The sequence below is a fragment of the Bactrocera latifrons genome, unplaced genomic scaffold, assembly GCF_001853355.1.
Source record: "Bactrocera latifrons isolate USDA-ARS-PBARC rearing strain unplaced genomic scaffold, ASM185335v1 scaffold_1028, whole genome shotgun sequence".
Lineage (NCBI taxonomy): Eukaryota > Metazoa > Arthropoda > Insecta > Diptera > Tephritidae > Bactrocera > Bactrocera latifrons.
This window is the reverse complement of record NW_017534440.1, coordinates 1-21,596: the sequence shown is the minus strand read 5'-3', so window position 1 is coordinate 21,596 and position 21,596 is coordinate 1. Positions and strand designations below refer to the sequence as shown.

The following is a 21,596-nucleotide window of genomic DNA, read 5'->3' as shown; positions in this document are numbered from 1 at the left end:
GGAAATTAACCCAAAATATAATAAAAAAAACAGTGTTTTTTATTTGGGTTTCTAGTTAGTTTTCTTCAGTTCTTTGTAAAATGTGTTTATAAACTAAAATTGCTAATTTTTAAAAACACCTGTGCGCGCATACCATAAACAACATACATATACATCTATGTATGTATGTCCATATGAAATTGTCCGCTGTTTATCTATTTTATTGCTAAGGTATTGTACTTGTCTGCATAAACATTTAAGTATATTGTATCTAAAACAAACACAACACAGCAGGAAGGTGTATTCCCATTGATGTGACGGCATCCACTTGTMWATRTATTAATTGTCCTCGYCTGTGCCCACCAAGAACCAGGCATTGCGCGTACGCACAGCTGTGTTGCGAACCAARCGCTTATTATCGTCCAGCGCGGCGGCCAGTTCCAACACAACATCCAATTTATGTGTTAACAAGACATGCGTCGGGTATTTAGTAATGTCGTGTAGAAGACTTAAAGCGGATATACGAACTTTCTGCAAATTGAGAGGAAATCATTAGAAGTTTTTAATTACGGGAAGAAGGCGTTATAAATATTTATGTGAAATATAAAAGTTAACATTAAATATAAAACGTTAACATCGGTTGCACTGAAGCTATAATAACTTTCACAAACACAAAAATATCCATACAAGGACTCGATCTATCAGTTTGTATGGAAACCATATGCTATAGTGGTTGGATCGAGCAAGCGTAAATGTCTCTATATATCTCTTATACACATCTAGATCTATCAGTTTGTATGGAAACCATATGCTATAGTGGTTGGATCGAGCAAGCGTAAATGTCTCTATATATAAGACATATCACCATAGGGCTAGGGAAAGGTGTGGACTGAGTTAACCGGATTACGTATTAACTTTAAATTCGATATCTCTCACTCATTATGYAGAAGTGGGGTGTGGATTTTCAAAATAAAGCATAAGATGTATGAAATACACTCGCGCGACAGTCGCGCCTACGTAACCGAAACAGACCCGAATTTTCATCCGGYCAAGAACTATCAACTGACAGCATTACTCAAAATTATTTCCGGAAGATTTCCTGTCGTTAAAACAACAACAATATCAAGCGTGTCAAGTAAAAATAAATAAATACAATTAGRGGTTTCACATAGTCTCATAAAGTTATAAGTTATAACGATCCGAAAACAAAGCGTTCAGAGTTGTATTTGCGTAAACTCATTTTAGTACACAATGCAACAACAAATTTTAAACTAGTATAAATGTATGATTTTACGATGCTTTATTACACGTTGTGAGTAACCCAAATGTTTGGACAAGTTAATTCGTTGCATGGAGAAACGAAGAAGAACGCAGAGAGCTATTGTAAAATTAATGACTTTGGTATACGAATTTCACAAAAAAAAATTATACTTTATGTCTTTGTACTTACCATAGACTTTTGGTATTTGGACAACTGTAGACATCTCGGTATTAAATGACTCAAATGCCTGAGAAAGTATTCATCATGGATTGCAACGAAGTGTCCACAAATTTCCAGTGAAATGTAGAGCATTTCCGTGTGATCACAATCCAGCGATTTGAAAAGCAGTGGACCAACCTGTTGTTAGACAATTAGACCAATCAGGGTGCATAAAATTAAACTTGATTCAATTACCTTCTCGATGTTCATTTTCTGCACAATGTGCGGTGCACCTTTCAGCACAAAAATAAAAGCAATCAGGTAGTTTTCGGAATGTGCATTTAGCTTATTCTCCATCTTGGCCAATACTGTATGGAACAACTTCTGCTTGTATAGGATTTCGACCTTTGGTAAAAACAGGTCTTCACACTCCATTGCAATGATTTCGAATGCACGCGTTGCAACTGTGCCTAGGATAGGGTGTTCCAACAATTCTGTGAGCTACAAAGAAAAGGKTAATTTATGAAATTATACACTCTTTCCGATTACAGGCACTCACGATTTCAATMATTTCAGCCGCCAAGCCACTACCAGCTACAATAAGGCCTTTAGCCATCCACGCCAAAGTATGCACAGACAGTGTGTGGTCTTCTTTTATTTTGTCCTTCAGTTGCATCACTACCTTAGTCATATTACTATGATTTTGTTCATTGCCATCCATTCGATTAACTACACTGCAAAGCAACTGACGTGCAACAATATGCAATTTTTCCTTATCTTCACCCACTTCATTACCACTCAACGACTGTTGCGTCAACTCAGTTAGCAGCCATTCGAAAAAGTCATCCAGACTAATGTCCTGATGTAAGCGACCCAATAGGCCTTTGGCGACATACAAATGTGCGGAAGACTGTAATTGCAACTGCGGTAGGTATTCCGTGACAATTATATATTGTTCGGAGACGGACAAATGTTGCTCAATACGACATATTGCTATGGCGATTTGTTCCAACGCAGGTACACTGAGTGTTGACGGTCCCAAAGCCAACTCTATCAGCTTTGCAATGAGACAATTGTTGTTTTGCAGGTCGACGACTAGCCGTTCATCGCCGCTATTTAATAGCATGTTAACCGCTTCAAGCGCTAACAATTGATCATCTTGTGGTATATTTTGACCGAACGCATAATGCCATACTAAATCGAGTACACGTGATGTGAATGCCGCATGTATGRCCAGACGCAACAAGTGCCGGAATATTTTACGCTTTACGAAATTCGAATAAATGGCAAAATTTCGTATTAACACATCTAYGCAGTTGGATTGTACTTCAATTGGATATAAAGCGCCCAGCAATTCCAACAGTTCTATGCACTCCAACTCGAGTGAGTCATGTGTGACCAGCTGTATAAGTACTTTGTAAAGGAGAGCACGATTTTTTTCGCTGATTAATGGCACACTCTCGGTCAATACGCTGAGTGCGGCATTTTTTAAATCAATATTTTGCTGTTGAACATCAGCATCAATGTTAACACGGAGTACTGCTATAATATCCGTATGAATTTGATCGCATGTAGTACGATTGAGTTTCTCTAAACAATCTCGTATTGCAACTATTTTAAAAAGCTGTGCTATTATGTCGTAAACTTTAWGACATTGCTCTTCATTGTAACCAGCAATCTTGTCGCCCTCACCATCGTCACTTTTAGATTGTGTGTTTAGTTTCAATAAAAAAGTATTAAGTATGCGATCACTAGCGAAAAGTGGATCGCCGGATACACACACCAATGCAATGGCCGTTGATGGATTGTATAGGTGCTGATTGACGTCACTTAGGTGAGTTAAAATTGTACCTAGCACCTTAGTTTGGTAACTGTGACTGATGTCTGGCGTTTCATAGGCCTGCTCCAAAATAGTTCGCAAAAGAACAAGTCCAGCGGAGATAACATCCGAATTTCCGCCTCCTGGGAAAATTTCCGATTTCAACGCTGCCCAGATAACATCGAAATGTTCCGACATTGATTTAGATGTAAAATTTACTGCCGCTTTGCGCTGTAATTTTACCAATTATTGATTACACTAACTATAAGTATAATATACAATTTTACCAAAAGTTCTAACGAGTCCAATTTGGCCTCTACCAAATCGCTTTCCAGTTTGTCCAAAGCCAAAGGCACTAACCATTCGATGAATTCAGGGGATGCCACCAAACAATCCGATAATTTAGCAGCCAACTCATTGCGAGAAATATTGCTAGGATCCTCACGGCTCGGAGTAAAATCAATGGGGAAATAACAAGCAAAGATTTCAAACATTTCCTCGGCCAAATGCAACAGCGAAAAATGYTTGATCAACTCTGGCATAAAAGTAAATACAAAATCTAAATTACGTGGATCATGTTCTCCATCTATGGAATTTATCAAGCCGTACATGAAATCGCCACCCATTTCTTTAAGTTCTAAATTAAAAAACAAAAAACAATAACTTTTATAATGGTTAAGATAAAACTAATATAACTACCTTTATCATATCGCTGGGATGCCAACTGCAATATTTTGAACCACTTTCCACGTTCTCCTCGTTGATGCGACTGGCAACTACTGTGTTTAAAAAATGTGTTTAAAATTTTCGGTACACTTTCTGCAGGYAATTCCGTCATTTCCAACAAAGTATATATGCCCTCTATCACAGCAGGTAGCACACTGTGATGATCTTTCAGCCGATCCGTGTAGAAAGCTGTAAGGAACTCCAATTGTTTTGAATTAAGGTAATCCTTTGGCAACTGTTGCAGCATACTGGATAAAAGCTGTGTTCCTTTAATCCGTTGTTCTAAGGTAGTTGAAGTTAGAGCGAAGCCCATTTGCTCCACAACATATGATACATCATATAAGCCCATAACTACATCTAATCATGGGCAAAAACTTAATAATAATATACGATACACCATGATAAAGCACTTACTTTTACTAAGATTAGCTGCTGCCTGTTGCAATGCCGCTTCACTAACGAATGCTTTCTCTATACCATCCTGTGTTAAAGGTGTCATTTCAATGTAKCTTCAAGRGGYGACCGGAAGATTGTATAAGATTGGATTTATCCTTTTATTCACAGTAAATAAAAAAAAAATAAACTAATTTGTCCAAAGTGTGCACCAAATGTCATATGTGTTCGATATAAAGAATTAATCGTTAGAGATGTCAATTAKTTTATAGGAAAGTGTTTTAAAGTGTTTTTTCATTGTACACAAATACGACAGCACAGTTATTTGGAAAACAGCACGACTTCATGGGAGCTTCCCATTTCTAATTTTGGCGACGACAACAAAAGAATAAATAACAACAAAAGCATAAATAGCTCTGAAATATCAGTTGTAATGACAATTGTTAATGTAAAAAAAATAGCTAATTACTTATTTTTTGCACAAAAGGCATAAACGACTTATGCCATGGTGTACGCGGGTAAAAGAAAAATAGAATATTCCAACGATCTTGTGATTATAAAATGGAAAGGCAACACTGTCGGTAATAGCAGTTGACATTTCCTGAGAAGCTAAGACAAAGAATAAGAAAAAGAAACGAGAAGACAAGTAGTGAAGAAATATTACACCCGTTTATTTAACGGCGAAAATAAAATAAAATATATGGTTTAAATTAAAAATAAGTCTTAATTAGTATACTTAGAATAGTAATAAAAGTTTCAAGGTTAAAAGTGTATGAAAAAGGCGCGATCTAATGTCAATAACCGTAAGTAGAATAGGAATACTTCCGCAACTTCCGTATAAAGATAGTTTAAGAAAAACCAAAGACGAAAGTGAATAGTGGCAGGAAAGTCATTAAGCAAAAAGTAAAACAAATTGATGATTATTTTTAGGCATAATATATAGAATAAAGGTAGATAAGTAAAGGGTGGGGACATAAATCGTTTGCAATGATTCAAAGTGATTCCATTTATAAATAATCAATTAAATTTGAACAATAAAACTTTTCTTTTTAATTGTGTATATTGTTTATTGCTTTTTCTATAATTTGTCAACTTGAGCGACGTCTTATAGCTAACACTCTCCGAGTCTCACTTTCCATTTTTGCTAACTAAGATTTTATACTTCTATTTACTTTCGCAATATAACATTGATGGCTCATTGTCTATAATGTTATATTAACTCCGTCCATGACGCCGCTCTGCTCTCACCATTGCTTTGTTCAACACGGCCTTTTTAATTTGCGTGCATGCGTGCGTGCTTTATACTACATTAGCTTTTACGAGGTAGGAAGCAAAAGACGAAATCTTGTGTAGGAATGACCGTGATGGCCAAAACTTCAATTGTGGAAATATGTGAAAACGCAAAGCTGGCGCGGGACATGGCCTATACCGGCAACTATGACTCTGCTTGCATATATTATGAAGGACTAGGTGGCATGTTGGATCGCATGGTTAAATCTACRAACGATTCACTGCGTAAAAGCAAATGGAAATTGGTAAGTTATTAAAACCAATTCGAAATGAATCAATATTTGAATAGTTTCATTGCTTTACAGATAGCTCAGCAGATTGAAAAAGAATACTCGCAAATTAAGGCCATACAGCGAACTCTATCAGAAATGACACTAGATTTGCAGAACACACCTTTCGCACATAAATTGAAAACACAAGTCAGTGAAGATGAAACAAAAGATCCATCAGCTTGGTTTCGACCCGATCCCGACATTTGGACACCGCCTCCTAAAGATCCAGATGTTTGGGGACCGCCACGCTTGGAAAAGTATATATTTTTAGATTGTTTCACCACACATTTATAATAGAATATACTTATATATTATAGACCCGCAGTGCCAAATAGAAGCCGTAGTGGTATACCGAACAAAAAAGCTACTGCCGGCGCTGGCAAAAGCATAATACCACAACGTAATGCCGCAGGAGGTGCCACTACTAGACGTACCATAGCTGGGAGTGGTGGAAACAATGCACGCGCGCAGCAGAACGGAAGATCGACGTCATCAACATCGAGCAGAAAAACAACACATTCAAGCAATGGAGTTAGTAGTAATGCGGCAAGTGGTGCCGATAATGTCGGTAACAAAGACGACGAAAGTCGTGATGAAGAGGCGGCGGAAAATGAAGAGAAGGAGGAGAAAAAATTTCAACCCAGTACACACATGGAAGCTGAACTGGTAGATATACTTGGTGAGTATGAAATTTTGTTTTTCCATAAACTTAAATAAACAAACAATTTTTTTTTTTTTTTAAGAACGTGATATACTGCAACGCAACCCTAAGGTGCGTTGGAACGATATAGCTGACCTGCACGATGCTAAACGTTTACTAGAGGAAGCGGTCGTGCTGCCGATGCTTATGCCTGACTACTTCAAGGTAAAAGCAGCTTTATAATATAAACAAATAGAAACAACACTTTGCTGCTTCGTTGTAAAGATCGAAGTTTGTGTTAATCTGAAATTCAATTTTCACAATTTTTTTCTTTTTTTTAATTATTATCAAATTTCTGTAGGGCATCCGACGTCCGTGGAAAGGCGTACTTATGGTTGGTCCTCCGGGGACGGGTAAAACAATGTTAGCTAAAGCAGTGGCAACAGAATGCGGCACAACATTTTTTAATGTATCATCTTCAACACTTACATCTAAATATCGTGGAGAATCGGAGAAAATGGTACGTTTATTGTTCGAAATGGCGCGATTCTATGCGCCAAGTACAATATTCATCGATGAAATTGATTCACTTTGTTCACGGCGTGGTTCTGAATCGGAACATGAAGCCTCACGCCGTGTGAAGTCAGAGCTGCTGGTGCAAATGGATGGTGTGGGCAGYGAAGAGGCTACGAAAGTCGTCATGGTATTGGCTGCTACGAATTTTCCTTGGGACATAGATGAAGCGTTACGCCGTCGATTGGAAAAACGTATTTACATACCGTTGCCAACTGATGAAGGGCGTGAAGCATTGCTAAAGATTAATCTGCGTGAGGTTAAAGTGGACGAAAGCGTAAACTTGTCCGAAATCGCTAAAAAATTAGAGGGTTATTCTGGTGCTGACATTACCAACGTCTGCAGGTGGACTACATGAAACGAAATTATATAGAATTATTGTTTACATTTCTGTTTTTCTATTAGGGATGCTAGTATGATGTCAATGCGCCGAAAGATAGCTGGTCTCACGCCGGAACAAATACGACAATTGGCCACAGAGGAAGTAGATCTTCCTGTTTCGAATAAAGATTTCACAGAAGCCATTAGTCGCTGCAATAARAGTGTTTCAAAAGCGGATTTGGAAAAATACGAAAAATGGATGAATGAGTTTGGTTCGTCATGATGACGGAAGTATTACCGCATTTGCTGCAATTAGTAGCATTTTAATTACAAATAACTATATAATTTAGATACTGAAAAGGCGTACGTTTAGCCAAACATGGCTGTAATGAACTTGATTTTGAGTAGCATAGCTAGAGAAGTGTTGAAAGAGTTATATAATATAAATTCGAAATTAAGCAACAAAAAGAGATCAACTTTATAAAATATTAATAAGACTAACAAAAACTTTATTAAGAAATAAAACTTTCAATTTACAATTAACAGAAGCCGTTAATGTCATTTTATACCTGTATTTAAATTTAATAYATAAAAACAATCTCGCGTAGTTTTCTTCAATTTGTAAATAATTTTATTTAGTAGTGCCTAAAATGTATTATTATTATTTATTTTCTGCGACTCGTAGCCATTTATCACTACGTAACATTTTAACAATACTATATATTTAAAAATGAGATATTTATGTTTAAAGGGAACTGCTACTTAATTATCCCCTTTTAATGTATGGCGAATTCGCAAATTTAAAGGTAGTGTTCGGCAGCTGGACTTGATTACTAGTAAGGACGTGGTGGTGGCATTGGCATCATCGGCCCTAGTGGGTACGGCACACCACCACCACCCATACCGGGTACACCTGGTGTCTGATAAAATCCACTATTTGRTAGCAGAGGATTACCACGTTGTGGCGTTTGCGTTTGCCTGCGCATTAACTCTTGCATTTTCTCAGCTTTGAGTTTCCGTAAGTGCATCATTTTGCGTGTAACAAGAAAATCGTCTAGGAAGGCCTCCACGCCGATTTCATTGTCTGTGAATTGTTTAATTAAAGCGTCTGTTGCCTCTTCACTTTCAGCAGCAGCTGTTTGTATCAACGCTAAAGCAGTTTCTTGGCTAACGCTACCCGATTTTTCTTTCACTTCGGCTAATTTCTCCTGTACAGCTTGACAAGACTTTTTCGCCTCCTCCATCAATTCATTCACTTTTCCACGCAATTCGATGATTTTAGGTTCTTTTTCAATATTGCTCTCGGCCTTGGACCGATTTTCGATGAGTAAGTCGTCCTTTTGGGTTTTGAGGTTTTCCAGTACTACACTCACTTTCTCATCTAGCTTTTCGTCATCGTTGAGTAAATCCTTGAGTTCGTCTGATGAGAGAGGRGCTATTGATGATTGCAGCTGATTTAAATACTCTTGGTACATTTTATGTTTTGTTATCTGCTAGAGGTTACTTTAAAATGCTTCACTTATTTAAATTATGTTCGTTCTTTTAGGTGTTATTATTTACTGTAAAGCTATTTTTCTAATTGCGACTTATGACGGGGCTAGTAAACTCAATCATACTTGTCAAAAAGTCCAAAGGAAATTTCGACTCAGAACTGCCAGCCTTATTGAGCGATTTAAATAAATAATATTTGAAATAAACATTGCTCAAATATTGAAATCCGCTGATATAGTAATATATTTTTGAAAATATTATAACGATTAGARAAAGATCAGGATGACAACAATAGTTTATATGTTCTAAACCAAATATTAATAGCATTAACTTAAGCTAATCTTTGGTGGAATATGAAATTTCGATTGCAARGTTGGCAAGCCGAAAATTTAGGATTGTAGAACGAAATAAATGACTTCCACATTCGGTTACATGTTGGTAATTCACGTTGGCAATGCTTTGCAAACACTTCCATTAGCGTGCGCCATTTTGATATATTCGTGTATTTCGGCGTAATGCATTTGAATGAATATTTTAATAAAATACACTAGTTTAAAGGGCGAAAAAGTGTTAAAAATGTTATTGAAAGGTGCAGAAACAAAAAGAGTRAAAAAGTTGTTTCGAAATGTTAATAGTTTGAGTAAAAAGTGTGTTTAAAGAAAAGGACCGTATCGCAAGTGAAAAATTTTCAGACGACTACATAAAAATTTGTTCGTGTCCCGAAAGCCAAGCGTTTCTTCGGTCTCGTGTATTCCACTCATATAAAGGAAAAAAGAAAATCGAAAATTTCCAACTTTCCCCGTGAAAAACTGTGAAAAAATTCAAARACTTTAATAGCGTAATGATTATAGAAAATCTAGAAACCTATTACAGGAATGGGATGGTTGAAAGTGAGCAAAATATAGCAGTGTATTTGAGTTGGTTTTGAAAAATTGAAACTGTTTATGTGAAAGTGATTACTACTAATGGATATGAAGAGTTTTGCAATCGTTTTTAAACACTTCATATTCCAATAGTTTAAACGAGCAAAGATAGGCAGGTGCGGCTAGATACAAAGTTTGCCTGCCATTAAATATATCATACAATTGTTGGATTATTTCAATGAATCGTCTGCGCAAACATTAATTGCCGAACAGCCTCCGGGTGGAGTCCTCGTCATAAGTTTGATATAGCTTGGAGTATAGAACTTGGAAGAGGGGTTTACACTACCCTCGTTTCCACATTAATTGCAAAATTAAGTAGAGAATAAAAGTAGTTGGTGCCGACATTACGCACTAATAAAAGTCATCGACGAATTGAAAAGTGAAAAAGAAGCAGACGAAATAAATGCAAGGCATAGACAGAATAAGCAAAAGAAAAGAAACTCGTTGTGTTTTCTTTTTAATACAACGTTCGCAGTATAATCGCTTGGCAGAAGTGAAGCAATCATCGAAGGTGGTCATCGTAGCTGTATGGTAATTGTTATTGCAATCGTCACTGTGTACTTATTTATGTCTCCCTCACACCTATTGGCGAGTAATGGTAAAAAAGCCGCATGCGAGTAGGATACATAGAAAGTGAGTAGGGAACAACGAAAAACAAAACAAAGTACGCAAAGAACAGAAACAGATATTAAAGTCAAAAACGACGAATAATAGGAAGAAGCAGATTGTGAAAAGTAAAGCAAGACAAWGCAAAGTAAAAACAGAGCTGTTGTCTTATTCGAAATGTTTTTGTATTGAATTGGTGAAAATCGCTGGTGAAAAATCATGAGTGTATCGTGAATACAACCAAACGAAGAAGTGACAAAGTGGAAGGGAAAAGCCGTATACAGATTGTTGGTGATTATTCGGACAGTTTTTGTTACACATCTTTTCAGCACAAACACCGTAGAACAGCATTGCACTGTAAACTCTACACTTTCGGAAATTTTGCCTACTTAAAGGAATATTAATTTTACAGTGTTTTCTGCTTCAAGATTTGGACATATATAATTTTATGCGCGACGTTGCAGTGATGATATAAATGCGTAAGTATCTCAATCCAAATCACATCTTGAAATATCTATTTCCTTTTGCTGATTAAGAAATCAAAGCAAAGGCTATACGTTAAGTGCCAAATTAGTTTTGAGGTGCAATTACGTTTATTTAGGATAATTTCAATAATTTGCATTTTTTCTTACACAAGGCCCAACAGAAAATTTAAAAATATGTAAACCAAAAAYATTCACCAACTAAAGTAAATAATTAATAAGAAAGTAACACATCGATAATGATCAATAATTCATTTGAATTTAAATATTAATTAATAAGCATTAAATTTAGTTTATTTTAACTTTTATTTTAAAAGATTTCGTCTTTAAGAAAGTCTTTAAATTAAAACTAATATGCCTCGTTAGTATAATTCCACATGTATTGCTATTAAAATGCAACACTGAGTGCGCGCTGCAGCAACGAGTTGTTAAGTACTACGATATTACGACGTATGAAACGAACCGACTGCTGCTGAAAATATGTTGTTTTAAGCTATCCAAAGTAAAAAGTCCGGGAACCATACGAATATACGTACGTACTTTCGACTCGTTGTCTCGATTGCTTAGTGCGAATGCATGGGAAATTAGTGATTTTACCTTGGAAATTGTGGGAATTAATTTATAAAATTCACCATATATTTAATTAAATATATAAGCTTGTTTTATGTGAAAGTAAAATAAAATAAAATTTGCTCTGTGATGTGTAAAATTAAATTAAAAATACGAGTTACCAAAAATCATTAAAATCATATTTTCGCGTTGCACAAAATCTCACAGAAGTATCTGCTGTGCAGTCGTGAGTGTGACAAGCAAAACGATATGTTTTAATGCGTACGTATAGTGAATGAGATAGAAAGAGATAACTATAATGAAGGCACGATAACACAGCACAACAACAACACAACGTTACGAACACAGCCATTGAATGAGAGCGTGTTTACCACAGCCGTTGTCTTCTACCAGGTTGCCTGGTTGTCGCAACTACGAAAGTGGGAAGAAGTAGTAGGTTAAAAGAAGTTGTCACGGGTTGCTGAGCGGTCTAGAGGAGAATAGTGGAAGAGCATTCTCGCGGTAGGGTGGTGTGCTGCGCTTAGCTATAGCCTGCCATATTGTGTCGATTCACATTCGTTCTCTTTATATCGTATTCCTGTCTATTTCTACTACTATTTTATTGTTGTTGTTGTTGGATAAATGTTGAATGTTTGACGTTGTTATATCGCGGCCGTGTCGTGTCGTTTATATCGTTCACAGCCCTCGTCAATCGCTACTGATTCCGATGTTTCTCTCTTATTTTATTGACTTTTTTCTTTGCACTATATCAACGATTTACTCCTTCTACCGGCCACATCATGTAAATACATTTGAAAAACTGTATAAAAAGCACAATTGAAAAAATAATACATATTCACATTTGCACTTGGGGTGTTGGCAATTAAACCAAATTTCGGAATTAATACATATTACTCGGTGCATTGAAGTATACACATGCCTCGACGAGCATCGAACCAATCGAATTGAGCAGCAATAGAAGCTATTTTATTGAAAAATGATTTCCAGAGATATATTTTGTACTTACCATTAAATATTAGGTTACCAGTTTTCATTTAGTGTGAGTAAAATTCACGRGAAAGAAAAGTTTATTAATATTGTTTAACTCGCACAGTAATTATATGAAATATATGCATAATATTTATGTTTAGGTAAATTGATATACTATATATATCTTTTATGTTGAACGTTCAAACTACTGTTATAAATATGTACTAACTTCCCACAATTTTATGTCCGGTTAGGTTCATATCTTTTTGATTCAATTAAAAAAACACTAAATTTGGTCAGAACAAATTTTTAAGTTTTAGGATCCAGATATGTACGAATATAGTTAACATAAATTTTTAATTTTAAAATACTAATTCAAATTTATGAGATACGGTGGTACGAACGAACATATGCAGTACACATTTGTAACAATTCCAACTTTTGAAATTCTAAATTTTTCATACATTGTATCAATTGATATTTCTTTATGTAAAACATTTGCAATATTTCAGTTTGTGTTTGAGCAATAGTCTCAAAGTTCACAATTAAAACCGGTCGTACCATAAGCGTTTATTTATTTATTTATATACATATCTATTATAAACTAAGTTTCTTCTTTTTTATTCCCATATTTTCATTCTATAAACCTTTAATTTTTAACACAGATAACTCAGCAGTGCAGTTGCAGCGGCCGTTGACGGAAACTAGAAGCCTCTTACAACAGCAACTGCAAAAATTATATACACCTGGGATTGAGTCAAATAAGTAATGAATGAGAAAATAAAATCACCCTCTGGGCAGGGTGGTGCCGCTGGCGGAGGAGGGGTAGGCCCACCAACCGGACCCAGTGGTCCAGTTGGATCTGGCAGTACTGGCAGTAGCGGTAATGGTGGGCCAGGTGCTGGTGTCCCCGGTGGTCCAACTCCACTTAATTCAGCCATAGGCGGTGGTCCACCCAGTGGTGGTCCACCGGCGCCTAATAACGGTAATGATCCACAACAACATACAATTCCGCATTCATATGGACCACCTGGCAGTGATCCAGTTGCTGCAATATCACATTATCATATGCATCAACAGCAGCATCCACAACAACACTTGTCTCACCAGCAGAGTGGCCCCGGAGGCCCTGGAGTCCCACAAAACCCCGGTGAGCATCCACAAAAAGACGAATACGGTCAAGGTCCTTTGGGTGGACCGCCACCTCCACCTACTGGTGGACACCATCCCGTTTACGGACGATATCATCATCCAGATCCAAATATTGATCCATACCGCTATGGGCATTCGCCTATGCAACAGCCACCTCCTGGAGGCAAACCGCAACAACAACCGGGACCGCCGTCTGGACCGGGTGGCGGTATAGCCTCTCCCAGTCGACCACCACAGCAAAGATATATTCCCGGGCAGCCACCGCAAGGTCCTACCCCCACATTAAATTCTTTATTACAATCGTCACATCCACCGCCGCCACCACAACATCGTTATGCAAATAGTTATGATCCRCAACAACAGCAGCAACAAGTGGCGCAACAGCAACAACAAGGCGGACCACATGGACCGCCGCCTCCACCACATCAACCATATGGAGCGCAACAAGGATGGGCGCCACCACCACGTCCATATAGCCCACAATTAGGACCGTCGCAGGCCTATCGAACGCCACCACCGGTAAGTGCCGAGTAAAAATGTATAAAATTAATAGTTCAGTTGGTATTACATAATTTCTTAAATGAAAGTCCTTTGGTAGTCGAACATGCATTGTGCCCTATATATTTTTGTAGTTCTAGCCATTCATTGGGCTTCAAGGTTTGTAGGTTTAACCTACAATACTATGGCACCAGTGAAGAAGGGAGAGGGAAGTTCAAAGACAATTCCTCATGGTCCCCGGAGGTCTCGACAGGTTTTATCCTTCTATAATGCACCATAATGCCTTATGAAAACATAACAACTATTGTACTTTTAATTCTACATGATTGATTGGGTAGAACATGTTTTTTAAGTTTTAATTTATGTGGAAACGTGCACAATGATTTAATCCATCCCTCAATAGTTAGATTTATCATAGAAAATTTTAGTAAAACCTTTTAGTACCAAAATAACACTTCACCTGACTAAAACAACCGGCGGAATTTAGAAAAAATGTTTGGATGTTAACAAACAATAAACGTCTAGCTTGATGCTTTTCTAGTTGGGGTATCCCAAACGCTTACTCATGCCAACGCTATTTATAGTTATGTATGTGCATATACGTTCGTACATACTTAAATACACAGTGTATGTAGGTATGTATAAAAATATGTAAAAATACGTCGAGTCGTACCCTCGCGTTTTATTCATTCATACTGTCGTTCGAGTTGAGCAAAATTTGCCGCCTTAAATCATCAGCAAGGGCAACATGGCACGACCAACAACAACTGGTAAACAAAATAATCACAACAAAAAATATAAAAGAGTATTTATAATACGAACAGAAATCAAAAGGAAAACAAACAATTCACAGAGTGTATAAATATGCAACTACATCTATACACACATACATTCATATGTATGTAAATGCAGATATAAATAAATAAATACAAACATGCTTACATAATAGTATGAAAATTTGTTCTACGTGGGTACTAGTAAGGACGGATGTAGCCGTTCGAATACAATTACCTATAGATATGTACCTATGAACAAACGCGTGCCTAGTTGGGCTGTTCAGCGGTCAACGTCACCTTACATGTTGTTTTATAACATACAAATTGACATACAGACCGTATGATATAAGACAATCTTGCCAACATACACACGGACAAATATAGAGCGCTAAATATTTTGTGTTTTTGTTTTTGCATAGTCGTCGTGTATGCACAGCACTTGCCACCGTAAATATGTATATAAAGGTACATGTGTACAAAAGTGTGTCAATAAACGTTTGTCGTTTTCATGAATGAAATAATAAAAAAAAAACGGAAAACATCAACCAGCGCGGCGGCATCTTTTACCCAACCAACAAGAATAACACAGCCTTCATTCACATCAAAAAGGCACACAACAAAATGTGATATAAAATCTTTAAGGTTCAAGTTAAGTTGAGAGTGTGCTAGTGGAGTAACCAGGCCAAGCCATTTAAAGCCAGACAACATTTCAACCGGCATGAGTTTAATTTCAGCCACGATTTAAAGGGATACACAGATGGTAAAAGTGTACCACCATTGACAGGAGGTGGAGGTGAAGTGACTGCGTTTATGGTGACTGGCTGCCACACTTATTCACGTACATGCACATGCTTTTATACAAGCGTTATTTATATATTATATAAGATGAAGTATTTTTGCTCCACTTTTTTTTTTTGTTTGGATGCCTGGTATTGTTTTGCCTCCAAGCGCACTGCTATCTATACAGTTAAACCGATTTGGTGCTCATACATACATACATACATTTTTACTTATGTGCCGGCTGTGGTTGTTCTTATTGTTGGCCGCAATATAGACAACTCTTTATGTGCATGGACATTGTATAGGAACTTTCTTTGCTCTGCTTTATACTTCTTTAATTGTTTACAGCGATAGCTACAGCCCTGTTTGATTTGAAATGAGTGAATGCTGAATTGTGGGCACTTAATTTGCCTAGAACATAAGAAATGTGATTTACCTACAGTTGATAGGGATTTTTGTTTGTTCATTTTTGCTATCCTTGCAACAGTATAACTAAATAATTTCAACCTTGTACTTATAAAATCTCTGTATATTTGAAAGGCTTAAAACTTATATGACAATAAAGCTGCACAAGTATACAAGCCATCTATTACGAGTATATTGTTAGGATAACAGAGTTGCCTGTTTTGTATATTTGTTGTTGTTATTGTTCCGACCGAAAATGTTATATGTAGATTATTGGCTTTAACTCTATCTATGCGCCATTCGTAGTAATACAACTTTTGTTAGGAATTTTGAAAAAAAAAATTTAGGCTGTGGTTTTTATATTGGTAAAATTTTGCAGTATAGTGCTCAGATGGATGTGTCTACAGTTCCAGTTATAGACTTATATGTACATACATATATACCTGAAAGTCTTCTGAATCACTTGACTAAAGAAAGTGAAATGACTTTATGTATTTAAACGCACGTGCCAAACACGTTTCTGTTTTTACTTAAAAAGTGGTGGCAAAATAACATTAAAATGTGTAGAATGTAGTCAAAACATAAAAGTGTACACCATACTGTAGACTTTATTATCGCATAGAGCCTTTTGATGCCCTTTATACATATACACATATATTATATATTGTTGTAGTTAAATTTTCGTACAATGTTGTTATTGTTGCGGTAACTCATCACGGTTGATTAGACGTGCCTACAGACGTGTATTTACTTTTTAATATTTTTTACTTTGCGCTCACAAAAAATACAAACACAACATGAGTGTGTGCATTTGTACATATATTTTCATATATGTATGTATGTAGGTTATTCTATTTTATGGGCATAATGTTTGTCATTCAAGAGTTTAGGGCTGAGTGGTCCTGATATTCTTTTGTTATTAAGTGTGAATTTTCAGCAATTCAATTGTCAAATGTATACTTATATAATATATTTATATGCATAAAAATATGTATACATGTGTGTGTGTTTTAGATTAATACTTTTAATGATTGACAAATTTCCCTTTTTATGATCTGCGATGCATACAAATTCCAATTTTATGCAGCTGAAGAAGATTTACGTTTTCAAATACTCGTATATTGGGTCAAGCTTACCTCATTTCAAAATAGAAAAGCTTTTCATACAAGAACTATTTTTTAATTTTGATCCTTCAGGTTCTATGTCAGCTGTATGGAATAGTGTTCCGATGGTGGCGGCTCCGAGAAATGAGCAGCTTCTTCGGAAGAATGAAAAAAGTAGACAATTTTAGATTTGTAGAAACGCAGCAAAAAAAATTTATTTTTCTATATTCTGTATGTACAGGTCCAGGAGATATTAAAATTATTTTTTATAGTTCTTTCTTACTACAATCGCAGATTGCTTTAACAGYTGTTGCAATATTACTTTTGTTGTTWACAAGTGTGTAGCATGGTAAATTATAACAACAAAGGCGAGAACCGAACATACTTGTGTATATTTAAACTGTTATGACCCAGAAAATATAGAATATCTCGAAATAACTTTGAGAAACTGAAAAAATGCACAAACAAGCAATAAAATAATGCAAATGGAAGGAAGTGGTAAACATAGAAAAAGTAGTGAGGAGCGCACCGCCAAGAAGTCACTGCAGTCACCACCAATGCAATGCAACAAGGCGCATCATTAAAAACGCTCCTCTCGCTTCTCACTCACTCTGGCCTCTACCGTTGTGTATCTCCTATATGTAGCAACACACAATCGCATACAAAGCGCTTTAAGACTGCGGCATCGCTGCCGCATTTCACAAAACTTGTAAAATCGTAGAATAAAACATTTGCTATTTTTGTTTTCACATTTATTATTGTTGTTGTTGGTGTTATCGTTACGCGACCGTTTTTGCCTCGTTTCAAACAGAACAATTGTGTGCTGCAGCATTGTAATACTATTACGAGCTCGAGCACCGGCTGTGCACGAATAATGCAAAAATATAACAAAAACAAAAGGCTCAAAACCAAAAGTGAAATCTTATTAAAAGAAAAACAATATGAGAAATAACTTTACCACAGCGGCAAGCGCCACATTGGCCTCATTTTATTTTGTGGTCGATAGACACAAAAATTAATATGCACACAAATCTACGAGAATGACTTACACTGGCACGGCATTTTGACTGATATTGAAGTGGACACGGTTTGCTCAATATCATTCTAATAATAGCTTTAAGTCACTGTTTTAAATGTTGTAAGTGATTTTCAAAACCTTGCACAGGTGCATTTCGTATCCAAAGCTATTCTTTTTCACTTCAGTTTGTTTGGCAGCWATATTCAATAGTAGTCCGATTCAAGGTATATGCACGCAGATTTTTGCCTTACCTTATACAATAGTCATTGCTAAAATTCGTCAAGATATTTTGTCAAATTAAACAGTTTCCAAATTTGATTTTGATATGTCTGTTTCATGTCGCAAATATGTGCTATAGTTGTTCGATATTGATTATTTCATCACGGTGATGTTGCTCGAACGAAAGTGGAAAATTTCAGATCGATATCTAAAAAAATTGAAGGGCTAGTTCGCGTATAAACATTCAGGCATGACCCTTTTCAAAGTATAAGGTCGAGCGATTGTTATTTTACAAAAATTAAAGTTTGCGAATACTTTTTTTTATTAAAAGTTACAAAACGTCTTACATCAGCATCCGACTTKSSRMYTTYMAMYKRAAAAAAAACACTGTCTCAGATATGAAATATTTACTCGAGACTAAAATATACCGAAATGTTAGATTTAAGTTAATTTATCCACGAATTACAGCTAAAAACGTAAGGCGATTTCAAGGAGAGCATAAACTCTAAGACGAAAAGAAATCAGTCCTAATATGCGTGGAAGAAAATGTATGCCATTTAAAAAGTAAACACGTTAAGCCTGTTGAAGCGGAAACAACTAATTGAGTTGCAGAAGAGGAAGTGCGAGAAAATTAGAGGAAGTACCAGCTGTGCACTGAAGAAAAACAAAAACAGGAAGAACAAACAATAAGAAACGGTTGCTTGCCGCTATTTAAGGAAATGAACACAATTGGGCGAAAAGATGGCCAACTCTAAATATTTACATATGTACACTTTTACATACTGCATACTACATATATGCATATACTATACATTTATACATACATATATAATTGGAAGTCATTTGCGCATATACTTTCAATCAAATTTTAGAAGTTTAGGAAAAAACACAAATGTCATATTTAAATAGGAATATTTGTATGTCATAACAATAATCACGAGTATTTGTCTTAAAGAGTTATATCCACTTGCAACTCGGAAAAAATGCGTGTTTTGTAGAAACATTTTATTTAGAGGCATACATTTACAGAATTCAATGTGCTCCAATAATCGCGTATTTATTTTGAAAAATTTTGGTCTTCCTTGATCTCGCAACCAATTTCCAGAGCAGGAAAATATGCGAAAAAGGGTGTCTGATGGTGGGAAAAATCTTTCGGCTCAAATCCAAAAACAAGAAAAAATGTTAACTTCGGTTGCGCCGAAGCTAAATACTCTTTCTGTTAGTAATTTTGTGTTCAGTTTGTATGGAAGCTATATGCTATAGTAATTCGTTCTGAACAATTTTTTTGCAAATTATATTGTTAACTTGAGCAGTAATCCATGGCAAATTTCGTGAAGATACCACGTCAAATGTGAAAGTTTTCCATACAACAACTTGATTCCGATCGTTCAGTTTGTATGGTAGCTATATGTCATAGTGGTCCGATATCGGTAGTTCCGACAAATGAGCATGTTCTTGTAGAGAAAATGACGTTTGCAAAATTTCAAAACGATATCTTGAAAACGGAGGGAGTAGTTCGTATATATACAGACAGACAGACGGATATGGCTATATCGACTCAGCTCGACATACTTATCATTTATATATAACTTTATAGGGTCTACGACCCTTCCTTCTGGATATTACAAACTTCGTGACAAACTTAATATATCCTGTTCAGGGTATACAAAAAAATATTACAATAGATGAATACAGGTAATAATCGAAATAGTAGTTAAAGTTTCGATTTCGACAAAATGGCGGCTTCCCAAAAAAGKCGTTTTTGTGAAAAAATCTACATTTCAGAGTGACTTGGAAAAATCGAATTTAATGTCATAAATCTTATTCCTTGGATCTTTACCTAACAAATGCGTATATCTAACCTACCATATTTTCTGTGAAAATTTCAAGTCGATCGGTACAGCCGTTTCGAAGAAATGTTCCTCACCGACGCTAAAAACAACGTTTCGAGGAGTTAAAAAATTCTTGCAAATACAGTCATATCTCCGAAACTTTGCCGAATCAACTTCAATTTTTTGGAAATATTTTAAAATAAATGTATATTCGACAAAAAAAAAATTCACGGATGGATTTCACCCCAAACCTAATCTATTTGATGCAATAAAATGTACAATGTGTAAAAAAATAAATATTGAAATATACAACAAAGCGACCGTTGCGTGAGTACGCGCTAATGGTTAAGCAAGAAAAAATAGAAATTAAAACAAAATCTATTGAGACAGCAATTTATATGGCATATCTGTGCTTATGTATGTACATAAGTGTGTGCCGAAATCATTAAATGTGCTGAATTTAAATTTCATTCAAAAAGTGTGACTATGTGACGTGATGATGGTGGTACAAATAGCCACAACAATAACAACAGCAATCAACAACGTTGAGATATAAGTTTGCATAAATTGTTTTTTGTTTTTTTTTTGTTTTTGCAAACGATTGAGTCAATGGACTTTGAGCAGTCAAAGGTATAAACAATCAAATATGTGCGGATAACTAAAATACATATGTACATACTCACATACATATCGACACACAATCATCTATACAAATGTAAGCACGTACGTATGTGCTTAAAAGCAATCAGGTCGCGGCAGAGAATTAACCGGCGTTGACAGACATACATACAAACGCACACTTTAGCACGCTGCGTAGTCTTGCAATGAATGGTAGTMTGGTAGACGATATGAAAGTTCRCATACATACATACATAAGTATATGCATGCAAGCCGGCATTATATATGATAAATAAAACAAATCAAAGAGAAAATGTAAATAAAAACAGACCAAAACAGAAAAACGCACATAAGAAAAAATTACGGAACAGAAAAATTCGTATTAATGAATGAAGCAACGGTAATGTGAGTACTCACGCGCCTTTGTTGTTGCATTTTATTTTGTTATTGCTGTCGTTATTGTTGCCTTTATTATCGGATGACGGGCCTGGTGATGCCTTCTTGACGCATGGTTTGGGCTGCAGTGTGCCGCTGGGTAGACAAACGGGCGCCACTTGCACAAGAATGAATGGTAGGCGAAGAATATGTACACAAAGAGGAAGTAGCCCCGTATAATAAATATAAATAACATATAAAAATGTGCGCGGTGAAGAAATGTTTTAAAGGAGATAAAAAAACTGCAAGGTGGACAGACAGGTTGAAGTCCAACCGAACAGCAATG

At 36.0% G+C, this 21,596-nt stretch overlaps 4 protein-coding genes across 6 annotated transcripts; 2 read left to right on the top strand and 2 right to left on the bottom strand.

Moving 5' to 3' along the window:
• Positions 1–18: 18 nt before the first annotated feature.
• On the bottom strand, positions 19–4,554 carry LOC108968225 (MMS19 nucleotide excision repair protein homolog). The gene is made up of 7 exons (XM_018932120.1): positions 4,359–4,554; positions 3,918–4,301; positions 3,506–3,855; positions 1,959–3,449; positions 1,655–1,900; positions 1,430–1,597; positions 19–510 (listed from the first exon to the last, which is right to left on the bottom strand). Exons 1-7 carry the CDS (start codon positions 4,441–4,443, stop codon positions 319–321), a joined length of 2,916 nt encoding a protein of 971 aa, XP_018787665.1. The 5' UTR covers positions 4,444–4,554; the 3' UTR covers positions 19–318.
• Positions 4,555–4,947: 393 nt separating this feature from the next.
• LOC108968230 (katanin p60 ATPase-containing subunit A-like 1) lies at positions 4,948–7,891 on the top strand. Of its 3 annotated transcripts, none has more exons than XM_018932153.1 (7): positions 4,948–5,140; positions 5,665–5,872; positions 5,933–6,156; positions 6,217–6,578; positions 6,643–6,764; positions 6,901–7,457; positions 7,518–7,891. In XM_018932153.1, the coding sequence occupies exons 2-7, from the start codon at positions 5,693–5,695 to the stop codon at positions 7,714–7,716; spliced, it is 1,644 nt and encodes a 547-aa protein (XP_018787698.1). In that variant the 5' UTR covers positions 4,948–5,140; positions 5,665–5,692; the 3' UTR covers positions 7,717–7,891. The 3 variants fall into 3 exon arrangements, with proteins under 3 accessions (XP_018787698.1, XP_018787681.1, XP_018787689.1); XM_018932136.1 differs by having other exon boundaries at positions 5,651–5,872; XM_018932144.1 differs by lacking the exon at positions 4,948–5,140 and adding an exon at positions 5,204–5,287 and having other exon boundaries at positions 5,651–5,872.
• A 147-nt stretch (positions 7,892–8,038) lies between these two features.
• LOC108968248 (vacuolar protein sorting-associated protein 37B) lies at positions 8,039–9,068 on the bottom strand. Its single transcript, XM_018932162.1, has one exon. It carries the CDS (start codon positions 8,906–8,908, stop codon positions 8,267–8,269), a length of 642 nt encoding a protein of 213 aa, XP_018787707.1. The 5' UTR covers positions 8,909–9,068; the 3' UTR covers positions 8,039–8,266.
• Positions 9,069–9,409: 341 nt separating this feature from the next.
• Positions 9,410–14,145, top strand: LOC108968218 (trithorax group protein osa-like; the record flags this gene model as incomplete). The annotated part of the gene is given in 2 exon segments (XM_018932107.1): positions 9,410–10,932; positions 13,140–14,145. A coding segment is annotated over 1 exon segment (903 nt), but the record flags the coding sequence as incomplete, so codon positions are not given.
• Between the last annotated feature and the right edge of the window lie 7,451 nt (positions 14,146–21,596).